The following is an 11,632-nucleotide window of genomic DNA, read 5'->3' on the forward strand; positions in this document are numbered from 1 at the left end:
AACATAAGGCCAAAAGCTTAGCTTTATAAATAAAGCCCTAACGGCATTATGCCAAACAAGGTACGAATACAACCGATACACCGCAAAGTGTGGCACCTCACACACAACATAGCCAAATTTGCTCCCCTAGAGCAACCCACAACAAGTCAAGAGATACAAGCAACATGAAGATCGATGTTGCTCAGGGTTTCCTAACCTTCCCCATGTTCAGACTTCAGAGTTCAGACCCAGCTCGGTGACAAAATGAGCAACACTGATACGGGCAGGGGTATAAAAAGAACTTCAGTACGTAGCACAACCGCACAAGGATATACTGTATATCTTTTCACATAACTGCATATCTTGCACTTCCGTCTCAAAAGAAAAAAGAAACATAGGTAGTGCTTGCGGCGGCATACTAAACCTGGACGAAAAACTACGCATAGGCTTTCAGTACCCCTAATAAAGTCGGATCTAGAGCGCAGATGCGGCCACACTGAAGCCAAATGCGGCCCATTCAGGCCTAACCAAGCGAAAAAAGAAAGATAGATGGCAGAATCTACAATTGCTAGCTCCTACGCGCAGCTCGATCCTGTGGAGCGGCAGTGCTGCTTCACAGCTGGGGAGGGGGAGGAGCGTAAGCCGGCGCGGAGGCGTGCTTGGGAGGGAGCGGCTTGATGTCCCGGGTGCGCATGTACTCCAGGAATTGCCCAGGAAGCTCCTCCAGTAGAGATTGGACGACGGTGACCGTCCCACCTGCTGATAGAACTGCTGTCAGCTATGAAAGTAACTCGGGGGCGTTTCAGGTCAAGGGTGTATTATTTTGTGTGGCGGTAACAGGTGCAAATGCTGACCTTGGACTTCTTGCACGGGGACAAACTGGACGATGTCGCGTGTGGCAATCCTGCCGGTCGAGCTCTCCAGCCGCTTACCAAAGTCTGCATCTAGGATCTGCCAAAGCCAAGGGGGGACTGTCAGATGAACATTGGTGGTACCTTGTGTTGGAGCGAAAAATAATGATTGAGGAACAGCACAGCCTAGGCATAACATGTAACAACGCAGCCTCAGATAGGAAACAAGGTGAGGTGTTTCCTTCTTGTCATGTTATCATCTACATTGTACAAAATGCCCGCGTCCAGCGTATTCAAGACTGAGCTGACAAAAGAAATACTCGAAAAATAAAACATTGACCACATATGAAGTAATATACTTTACCCTCATTTGTGTGAAATCAGCATTTCCAACTCCCACGATGAGAATGGACAACGGCAAGTCTGACGCCCTCACGATAGCATCTTTTGTTTCTTGCACGTCAGTGATGACACCATCCTGCAAACAACAATGCTCAGGTCAACTTTATGAGCTAACAGAGGCGGTAAGAGGATGTCAGTTTACATACCGTGATAATGAGCAAGACAAAATATTTGTTGTTTGAATACTGCACAGCATGGTTGGCAATTTCTGCAGCTTTGGTGACCACAGGCCCAAACAAGGTTGGCCCAGCAAGAGCAACACTGTAAAGAGTAGAGGAGTAGGCAGACATGATGCCATCAACTCCAACTACCTGTGACAGGAACAGAAAAATCAGTAAACATCAACGGCGCTCAAGTTGCGCACTAACATTTGTAGGCAAAGCCACAATTAGGCCTGGAGCATTACATTCTAGCATGTGAAGCATTAGTTGATCTGTTAATACTTAATACTACTTTGACTTCAATCTTAGTGTATATATCCAGAAGTTGGTTTATGGGGAATGATCCATATTGGTGGCATATACTGTCAGAAATTAATTAAATAAATATAGACAGTATCTCATCAGCCATGAATCTCACTCACCTCACAGTCATTGGTAGTTGCATTCAAGTTGAAGCAGTGAGATATAAATCCTTGTGGTATCTTTGCACCAAAACCCCATGCAGGGAATCGCCTATCACTGTCATAAAACTGCAGAACTTCGCTAACCCCTAGTATTGCCTGGTACATCAAATGGTTCAGTAAGAAGGCTTTCAGTCTCAGGAATATCTTAGCATGTCAGACAACTCCTAACCTGCTGGTACGAGTTTGGTCTGCCAGAGGGGTCAATGTAGTGCAACGACTGTTGTGTACGCGGGTCACCATTTGAAGCTGGAAACACACAAGGAAATAATAAGTGGGCATAAAACACAAATGAATAGCAGAGCTACATAGAAGTCATTTAAGCTCACAAATAAAACTAACCAGTGAAATCTACAGCCACCATAAAATTGAGCTCAAAACCGCTGGAAATATAGTCCAAGAAAGTATGTTGGACTTTTTCGTGGAACTTATTCAAGAACAGCTGTCCTTTCATCTGAAGACAGATTCGATACATCAGAGGGGCTAGCTGGAGTGATTTTTTTCAGTAGATTGCATCATATAAAAGGAAAAAAAACTAACCTTCTTTTGTCCCTTATGGCTGTAAAAGTTTGCTCCAGTCTTTGAATTATATAGATTTTCAAGCTGACTGATAGTTGTCTGAAGGGACCTATTTGTCAGACAGGCAACAAAAATAATTAAACTCGGGATCAATGGAAAAAGATGCCAAAATACTTCCTCAGCCAACCTACCCAATAAGTTCATGGTTGCCACTGTCATCGAAATCAAAGCACTCAACTAGCAGCGGGTTATCCTGAAATAAAGTAACATATTAGAAAAAGAATCAGATAAACCTTAAATTACGCATGTCCTAAGCAATCCAACACAAATATTCATATACCAGAAAAATGTACTTGCCTTGCTACTGTACTGTTGAGACGTCAGTGTTATGGGCCTCCAAACAGGGTTTAAGTTGTTCATCACCACCTCTGTTTTACATATAGGAATAGCAGCAGAATTTTCTGACAGTCTTGATATTCTCAAGAAGGGATCCTACACAAAAGAATCATTTATTTACAACTGTAGCTAGTGTCGTTCCACCTTATGACGACAAAGAAGGTTATCCATACGCTTAAGGAGAATGTATCCTTATTCTCCAGGTTCTGGCAGTGGAATGTCATCTCAACTGCCATCCTCGACGAAGAAGTTTCTTCAGCATGTACTGTCATTGTGCTCAGAAGGGCATGTCCAGAACCACTTCGGAGGTTTAACGTCAGGCTATGGTTGAATTTCGTGACGATCTGTAAAAAGAGCAAATTGGTGCAAAGTAAATATCAAGAGAATGCACCCATGTCTCTCCCTTCTTTATTTGTGTTTATTTAGAGAAATTATATACTGCAACTATATTATGCACTGGATCATGTGACTGATGTTGCACAACCTCGGATAAATTGCAGCATGCTTCTCCTAAGAAATCTTGCTGAGCCAAGTTCAGCATCTGCAAAAGATAAACAATTCAGGCTTCATAAGTTGCATTTGAAGTAACAGACTAGAAATTCCAAGTAGGATATACTGTTGCTGTCTGGACTGAGTCGCTGAGGTAAAAGACAGCCTCTATATTTTTCCGCAACACGAAACAATTGAGACAATACTAACTTCAGCTCATCACACAGATTGTTTTGAGCAAATATTAACTCTGAAAATTCTACCGCTTGTTTTCAGCACCCATTGACTAAATGTGCACAATATTCATGTAAATTTGGTAGGCACAGTGTGCACTTTTTGTAGAAAAACAATCTAGTGTATTTCTTTACCACTTACTAGGCATGTACACTCTGTTTAACAACATATATTGGCCCTTTTCTCCTGCATGACTACTTTGTCTTGTACTTAGCATGGAACCTACTTTTAATAATTATTTTCTATTATGAGGAAAGGATTAAAGGATTTAAACCACTAAATGTGGCCATGAAATAATGAAGAAGAGTGAAAAAAAACTATGTACTGATTTCAAGCATGGCTCGACAAACATTTAAGTATATGAACTGAATACAGGTGACGAAACACATGAATTAAGGGAACATAATTGTACCTTCACTGGTGTATTATGGTACTTTGTGTCAATGTCATATACCTTGAACCTATCATGAGCACAAAACAAAGTAGCAGTAAGCATGACTTTTCTGGAAGTGATATACTGTATGTTATTATCCTTATGAACTTACACGAGCGGCTGCACCATCTCAAATTGGTAATTTATCATAGCTTTTGTAATCCACAAAGGTTCCAGTGAATTCAGTATCACTTCGGTGCGGCCAATCTCTTCTAGCCTTCCATCCCTTTTTGCGTAAATCACCAACATAGGATCACTCTGCACCAAATAAGCAGATGATAGTTATAGCTGGGAGAATATATACACATGCGAAAGAAAAGTAACCAAGAAGAATTAAGCACCATACTTTTCTATCACACACACATGCTGTAAAAAATTTTGTACACTACTAGTACAATGAAAACTTCACAGCAGGATTACTTTGCATTATACTAGTGTAGCTGATGCAAAGCCAACATATTCAAACACAGTTTATTGGCATGATATGATCTTTGGTGCACAAAAACAGATATCCTGAAAATGATACACGTCGCTTTCTGGTTGGTAGGTTCAACTATTCGAAATGTGAGCCATATTTTTCATAACTAAAACTTAATATTTGCATGCAACTGGTAGGGTCTATTGTTCTTATTTACATAAAATTTAGGGCTGAACTAGACATTCATTGTTCGCTTGCCTTCTGTAACACAACTATGTCAATTTGAAACATCAAATATTGCTTGCACACATTATTTTTGTTCTAGAAAAAGTGTAGACTGTACAATAATGGGTTATAGAAATGACCATGTGGATACAGAAGAACATATAAATTTATTTGTTTCAGACGTATCCATTTCAGAAAAAAATGCCAAAATTATATCCAACATTAAGCAACACCTACTTCAGTTCCAACAGAATTTAATTTAATTTCCTAAATTATGGTACAGTAAGGTGCACTAGTGAAAAGGGAATAGGAATATAGATATCAAAATACTTGAACAGCTGAATGGAAATTTGTACCTTAGAAAGAGCATCCATATTCCTCAACTTGGCAGCTGAAAAAGATAACTGTAATGCAGGAAGATGGAAAATGTTAGTGAAGAAAATCATATTGGCATCCACAACCGGCTAGTTGGGAACATGTTAGCATGTAATGGCCACACATGGCCACACACATCAAACTGGTTCTACAGTATCACCAGCTGGAACAGATAGGTCTTCAAATAACTTTAAAAAAAAGCTCCAACTCCAAGCATAGAGTATCTATGTACAAGCATAGAAACCACGGCCACTATAAACATTCTAACAAATAACATCTAAAATATGAAACAAGAAACTGTACAGTTCTTCTACACATTGTCACAAACCATGATACACAGGGTGGTACATAAATCACACAGTATCAATGTATTGCGCTGTTTCAACAATTTTTTAAGTGAAACGGATTGACAAAATTAGTTAGCTGTTTGGTGAAGGAAAGGACATAAAGTATATCCTCTAAAGTGTACGCACATTAGTGCTGATCACCCTCTAGCCAACGTTGTTGTATTTAAAGCAAAAGGTTGATGTCCACCACCCACTCTAGCCTGAAACATATTTGACTAATCCTGATACGCTATCAGACAATCAATGCTCCACCATCGAAGTTGTAATTAAACTATATTTTCCAGAGACCTGTCCAGCAAAATACTACTACTTGCCACGCAGCTGGGTTAACACTGACAGATATGCATTTCCCAAGTATTTTGATGAAAAATCATTAAAGGACAGTCGCATCGAAGGGGATCATAGATCGATTGGGGAACTTCTCATTCCAGGCATTGAGTTCCCGAGTAGTAGCAGTTGAAAGTAAAACGGAAATTACAACACGACATGTCGTGCGGGTCGATCTCAACTATGCGCCTCTCGTTCAGACCCCACCACCCGACGACTGAACCGCTATTTTCAGGCTTGACACAAAACCCCAAATTCAGAGACGAGCGACACCTTTTTTTTTCACAAAATCTACTTCAGAGTTCAGACACAGTTCTGGAGTAAAACCCCGGGAAATAAGCGCAATGCGAGTCACAATTGCAGAAAAAATAGGCGACATGAGATCTAAACCTAAAACGCCCGGGACATTCGGGGCATTTGCAATGCCGAGAAGTGCGATGGCAAAAAAATCTGAAACATCTGTGACAGCGAAGCGCATGTACTAGTTGTACCAAAAATAAACTAGAGAATACACCTAAGCGGACAGCGAAAGCCCTCCTAAATCCACGTCCCACGGAAGCGAGAGCGACGGCGACGACCCCGAGCAGCCCCCCCTCCGAAAACCCGCTCCAATGGCGACCCGCGAGCGAAAAGCGTCCACGAATTGCGAGCGACTAGGGGTTTCCCCCGTGGACTGTACTGGACTGGAGTGAGCTTGGTTGGTTACCTCGAGAGGGGTGTAGAGGCCGCGGAGCCCGTGGCCCTGGAAGAAGTGGTCCACCGCCTCGTTCGCCCCGCCGTGGCCCGCCGCCGCCGGCCCGCGGCCCATCCCGCTGCCGCCCCCGCCGACGGCCTCCTTCCCGCCGCGCACGTCGCCGGAGAAGCAGCCGCCCATCCTGATCCCGAGTTTGAATACTTCGAGCGTAGTTGCTGGGCTAGACGAAAAGTTTAGTTTGGAGCGCGTCCGAAAAAATCGCTTGTGGCTTCGGGATTCTTCAGGGGACGGCACGGATTTATGTAGGGGCGTTGCAGAAACAACAGGAGCTGCGGAGAAGTGCGTAGACACGATGACGGAAGTGGCCCACGCGGCTGTGAAGTGGGTCCCACGCGTCAGCGACCCTCTTCGTGCTCCATTTTTGGGAAGACAAGGCTGGCGTGAGTTTCGTGATGGAAAGGCAAAACCTTCCTGCTGTTCTTCAGCTCCTGCGATTTTTACTGACGCGGCTCCGATGTACACGGGATGATTATTACGAATTTACGATGAGATCGCCGCGGTGTTTCGTGGAAGGAAACGGCATCGGAGACGCGGTTTCGAGGATTTGTTTTGCTGATTTGCTAATGACATGAAATTTCGGTTAAGTGCGAGTCAAATGTTTAATTATGACCCTGCAGTGCAATGTGTGTCATCGTGACTATAGCTTATGTGATAATTCGCGTCAGCCCACATGGCATTTGCAGTAAAATGGATTTAGAACTTCGTATTACACTATTGTATTTTTTTTTTACAGAAACCACGTATTTTATTAATAGAAAAATCAAGTTACATGAGTAGACAAACATGAAAACTACCAGACAGACCAGAAGAAATAGTTATCCTGAAAACTTTGCAAAAAAACTAAAGGACGGAAGAATATAAAACTATCCCTATAGTTTTCTGCACTCGCCGAAGCCAGCAGCCGCCGCCAAACTCCAACGCCGCCTAGACGTGCTCTGGAAGAGACGTGGAGCTTCCACCATTGCCTAATTCAAAAGAGCACCATCGCTAACGAGATTTTGTGAGTCGATGAACATGCCTGTTGCAAGCAACGAGGCACATGTTGATGTGGCATGTCGACCGGGAATGTCCCCGTTCTATCTTGGACCAAGATGCACCGCATCCCGATGACGAAGTCGGGGAACAGCGATAGAACCACCACCTACGGACCAACTTCAATGCTCCAGAGCATCCATCTCGCCCCCGGTGCCGCCGCGGATAACGACGAACGCCAGCGACACGTCGAGAAATAGATCTCGCCAGATCTGAAGAAGCGGCGAGAAGACCACGCTACCGATCTGAAGGATCGATAAACACACATTGCCATCAACTCGGAGACATCGCCGTGAAGGTCACCGCTGTTACTGGAGTAGAGTTGAGGCAGATTTATTTGCTCGGACGCCGCTCCCACCACCCCAACGACGCACCATAGCAGACAAGCCCTAACCCTACCTACAAAACAGAGGAACGAGATCCCCCTCCCTCCTGCCGCTGGAGCGACAAGTGGGGAGAGGGGATCAACGCCTATGCTGGGAGGAGATTGTAGGGAGGGAGGTCGCGTCGCCCCATCTTGAGAACCAACCTGTGGTTGGATGGTTAGGAGGACAGTGACACCCCACACTAGAGTTCAAATGATATATTTGACACTTTGGTGTCTTATTAAAAGTCGGAATATCATTCAGTTGGAGATGATATTCCCGTCGACAGCGAGGCGCCTATGTTGACTTCGTCGATCTCAAGATCCGTCTAATCAGCTTTTTGGACTCAGTCTCTGAGAGGTGCTCATAGAGGTAGGGTGTATGTACGTTCATAGGGGTGGGTGTATGTACGTGTGTGTGAGCATCTGCGTTTGTACTGGGTTTCGTGAAAAATACTATTGTTCTACGCACTAGGAAAAAATATTGTTCAATTAGTGTTCTTGAAGTATTTTTTTTTATGAAATGTCACCTTTAATTTGATTTAGCCAAGCCAAGAAAAAGCGGACGAAATAGCATGGAATAAACTTGGTTGTACGCGGAGAATAGTCCTTTTCTTAGTTAATTACACGAAACTAGGCGCTTAATCATGAAATGGCACATTTAATTTGATTTAGCAGAGTCAAGAAAAAAGGGACGAAATAGCACGGAATAAGCTTGGTTGTACGCGGAGAATAATCCTTTTTCTTAGTCAATTAGAGGAAACCAGACACTTTTATGGATTATATAAATAGGCCATGGGCAATGTAGGCAACTAGTTTGTATCTTTGAACACTATAAATGTGTAAATGATTCCATTATTCGTATCACGTGAGATTGTTCACTAGCACGAAAGCAGGTAGAAATAGATCTGTGATAACTAACTGATGATTAGATGGCTAGAAAGGTGATTATATCCAGACTTGCTAAGCCTAACATTGATGGACCACAAAGTTGTGGAGTTGATGAGAGAGCGGAGGCCACGATGTCAGAAGTGCTCCACGCGTCTGGGTCTTCTATTTCTGTGCAACAGAGCTGGTGTAACTTTTTTTTGAAACACAAATTATATATTAGGCCAGCAAGCCGCCTCATTAAAAATCTCCCAGTCCCCTTCAGTACCCTGAGAGGAAAAGAGTGCGTAAAAAACTTGCTGCCTCAGTTCACAGAAGGATTACAAAATGATCACCCGATCAGAAATAAGAACAGGATCTAGAAAAGGGGGAGGATCAGAAAACCAAAACTCCCTAACTTCCTGGGTGTAACCATGGCGAGCCAACGCATGTGCAGCTTCATTAGCTTCTCGCGGGCAGTGTATGAACGTCGCCATACCAAGTACCAGTAGCAGATGCCTGCAGTCATCAATAATCACCGCTCCCGTTCCTCAATAATCACAGAGCTGGTGTAACTTTACTGATACTCGAAAAGCAAAACGCCCTATTCTTCAGCTATTATTCTTATCACGCGGCTCCACCTCTTGAGGATCACGATGGAGACGCGGTTTCTAGCTTTGACGATTTGGCGATCATGTCATTCAGGAAGTGCTTAAAAGTTAATTCTGCCTCTGAACTCTGAAGTGCGCACTTGATGCAATTCTATCCGTCAACATAACTGAACTACTTATGTGTTATTCCCACTGTGCCACTCCGTACCGTGAAATGGAGTGTATATATATTTACTCAGTGTTTGGGGCATTTTGAGAAAAAAACATGGCTTTTATTTGATTTAACGAAGCTTTATTAACAGGAAGTCCAGCACGGAACATACTGAACCGTACATAGAGAATAACCGTTTTGCTAGGCTTATATGGGAAGTAGACTATCGATGGCTATAGGTGAGGAACAATGTAGACTATTTGTTCCTAGCTTTCTACATGTGCAATGACTCGGCAATTCTCTAATGCAGTGTCATGTGAAATTGTTCAGCATGAAAGTATAAAGAAAGAATCTTTCAAAAACCAACTTGTAGTTGGATGGTTATAATGGTGGTTGTACACTCACCGCTAAAAGCTGGAAGAACAAAACTTTCGAACCCACTTGTAGTTGGATGGTTATGTGATGTATCTGTACACTCGGTCTATCAGAGACACGCAGTGTGACACTATGTATTCCACCAGGACGGAATATATTCTATCAGTAGAAGATGATGTTGTTCGTCAATAGCAAGGTGTGGTGTATGTACTGACTCCATCAATCTTAAAACCCCATGCCACAAGTGTTTGGTACGCATATGCGACCTGTGAATGCAAGACAACTATTGGAACGATGGTGTGCTTTAGTTGTTGAGTATTATTCTAAGATAAGATGTTACAACCATATTTTGGTTGCTCGGGTTTTTAAATGTCGAAATGGTTTTTAAAGTTTACATCATCTTACGTGCCATCACAATTTCAGAATTATAAGAAAAGGGTGGGAATGGGCCTCGCTTGGATGGGTAAAGCTCTACCGAATCAGCCTTGTGACTCGACGTACAAGCTAGAGTAGCCACACCTAAACTCACAAATCCCAGTATGGCTAGAGTAGCCACACCTAAACTCACAAACCCGTACTAATAACCAGACGCGGTTTCTAACTTTGATGATTTGCTAATGACATTTCGGTTAAGTGCGTCAAATGTTAATTATGCCCCTACAGTGCAATGTGCCATTGTAGCTAGTTTATGTGATAATTTGCTTTAGGACAAATAGCATTTGGAGTATAATAGATTTACAATCCGTATCCTACTATTGTTGTAGGCATCGGGAGAATATAATTAGTTAGCATTATTAAGTCTTCACCTTTAATTTGATTTAATGGAGTTAAGAAAAAGCGGACAAAATAGCATGGAATAAACTTGGTCGTTGGTAGAGAATAATCTTCTTGTTAGTCAATTAGAGGAAATGAGACACTTTATCGATGACTAGGTGATGAGAAATGTAGGACACCGGTTTGTATCTTTATACATGTGTAATGATTCGATTCTTCTTATTACGGTATCATGTGAGATTTTTCACTAGCTCGTAAGTAGAAAGAAATAGATTTGCGATAGCCAAATTGTAGTTGGATGGTAGAGAAGTGGTTGTATCCTAAGCCTACCATGGATATGGATGGACCACAAAGTTTGATGCTCACTAAGATGGAATATATTCTTGGATGTCGATCGTAACTTATAGCTTCATATTCTTTCAGTGTGAGGTGATGTTTCTGTAAAAAAATATGGTGTTTGCACTAGTGTGTGGAAATTAAAACTCCATGACACATTAGTATGCTTTATGTGAGGTAGTGGTGGTGGTAATGGTGTGTGCACGTCTACATTTGAAAATATGTATCATGATGAGTTGGATGTCATAAGAAGACAACTATTTTTGACCATTGTATGCTCTAGATTGATGAGGTTTATTCTAAGAAGAAACGGGAAAATGTATTTTGGTTTCTTGGTTTTTTAAAATGTGGATAGCTAGATTTTGAGTTTTGTAGGTTTTTGATCGGACGTACCACCATCACAATTTCAAAATTATTACTCTACAATAGAGCAGTAGAGTCACATGGCGGATTTGGTATTCCCACCTTTTCATGATACGTGGAGTTCCAAGTAAGTGACTTCTCTATTTTCTGAACAACAATGGGCGCCGAGGGCGCCATTTTGATTTGAGCTCCGTATCCGATATCCCAGTTCCAGTTGACATGTCCTACCCGCAGCTGATTTGGCCAGAACCAAGTTATATCTGAGAGGAAATGATCTGCTGAGTTGATTCCTCACTGTGGCACGTCACTTTCCACGCGCCACGCACGTAGGGTCAATCTCAACCTAAGTGCGGGTGGAGAGAAAGCGTACGTAGATCCCACGCTCGCG

At 42.5% G+C, this 11,632-nt stretch overlaps 1 protein-coding gene across 2 annotated transcripts; it reads right to left on the reverse strand.

Moving 5' to 3' along the window:
• Window positions 1-382: 382 nt before the first annotated feature.
• On the reverse strand, window positions 383-6,566 carry LOC124650603 (protein BONZAI 3-like). 2 transcript variants are annotated; one of them, XM_047190119.1, is made up of 16 exons: window positions 6,324-6,566; window positions 4,925-4,972; window positions 4,038-4,183; window positions 3,905-3,953; window positions 3,254-3,310; window positions 2,943-3,113; window positions 2,731-2,865; window positions 2,565-2,626; window positions 2,395-2,482; window positions 2,197-2,308; window positions 2,027-2,103; window positions 1,816-1,953; window positions 1,379-1,543; window positions 1,195-1,308; window positions 834-930; window positions 383-735 (listed from the first exon to the last, which is right to left on the reverse strand). In XM_047190119.1, the coding sequence occupies exons 1-16, from the start codon at window positions 6,489-6,491 to the stop codon at window positions 593-595; spliced, it is 1,770 nt and encodes a 589-aa protein (XP_047046075.1). In that variant the 5' UTR covers window positions 6,492-6,566; the 3' UTR covers window positions 383-592. The 2 variants fall into 2 exon arrangements, with proteins under 2 accessions (XP_047046075.1, XP_047046074.1); XM_047190118.1 differs by having other exon boundaries at window positions 383-738.
• Window positions 6,567-11,632: the final 5,066 nt, after the last annotated feature.

This window comes from Lolium rigidum, chromosome 4 (assembly GCF_022539505.1).
Source record: "Lolium rigidum isolate FL_2022 chromosome 4, APGP_CSIRO_Lrig_0.1, whole genome shotgun sequence".
Taxonomy (NCBI): domain Eukaryota; kingdom Viridiplantae; phylum Streptophyta; class Magnoliopsida; order Poales; family Poaceae; genus Lolium; species Lolium rigidum.

Bases quoted from the DNA above. Each gene is read 5' to 3' on its own strand.
- LOC124650603 (XM_047190118.1), bottom strand. From the start codon at position 6,491: ATGGGCGGCTGCTTCTCCGGCGACGTGCGCGGCGGGAAGGAGGCCGTC. The intron at 2,309-2,394 runs GTTAGTTTTTTT...ATCTGTCTTCAG, and splicing joins GCCATAAGGGACAAAAGAAG to ATGAAAGGACAGCTGTTCTT. The intron at 2,104-2,196 runs GTTAGTTTTATT...GTGTGTTTCCAG, and splicing joins GGTGGCTGTAGATTTCACTG to CTTCAAATGGTGACCCGCGT.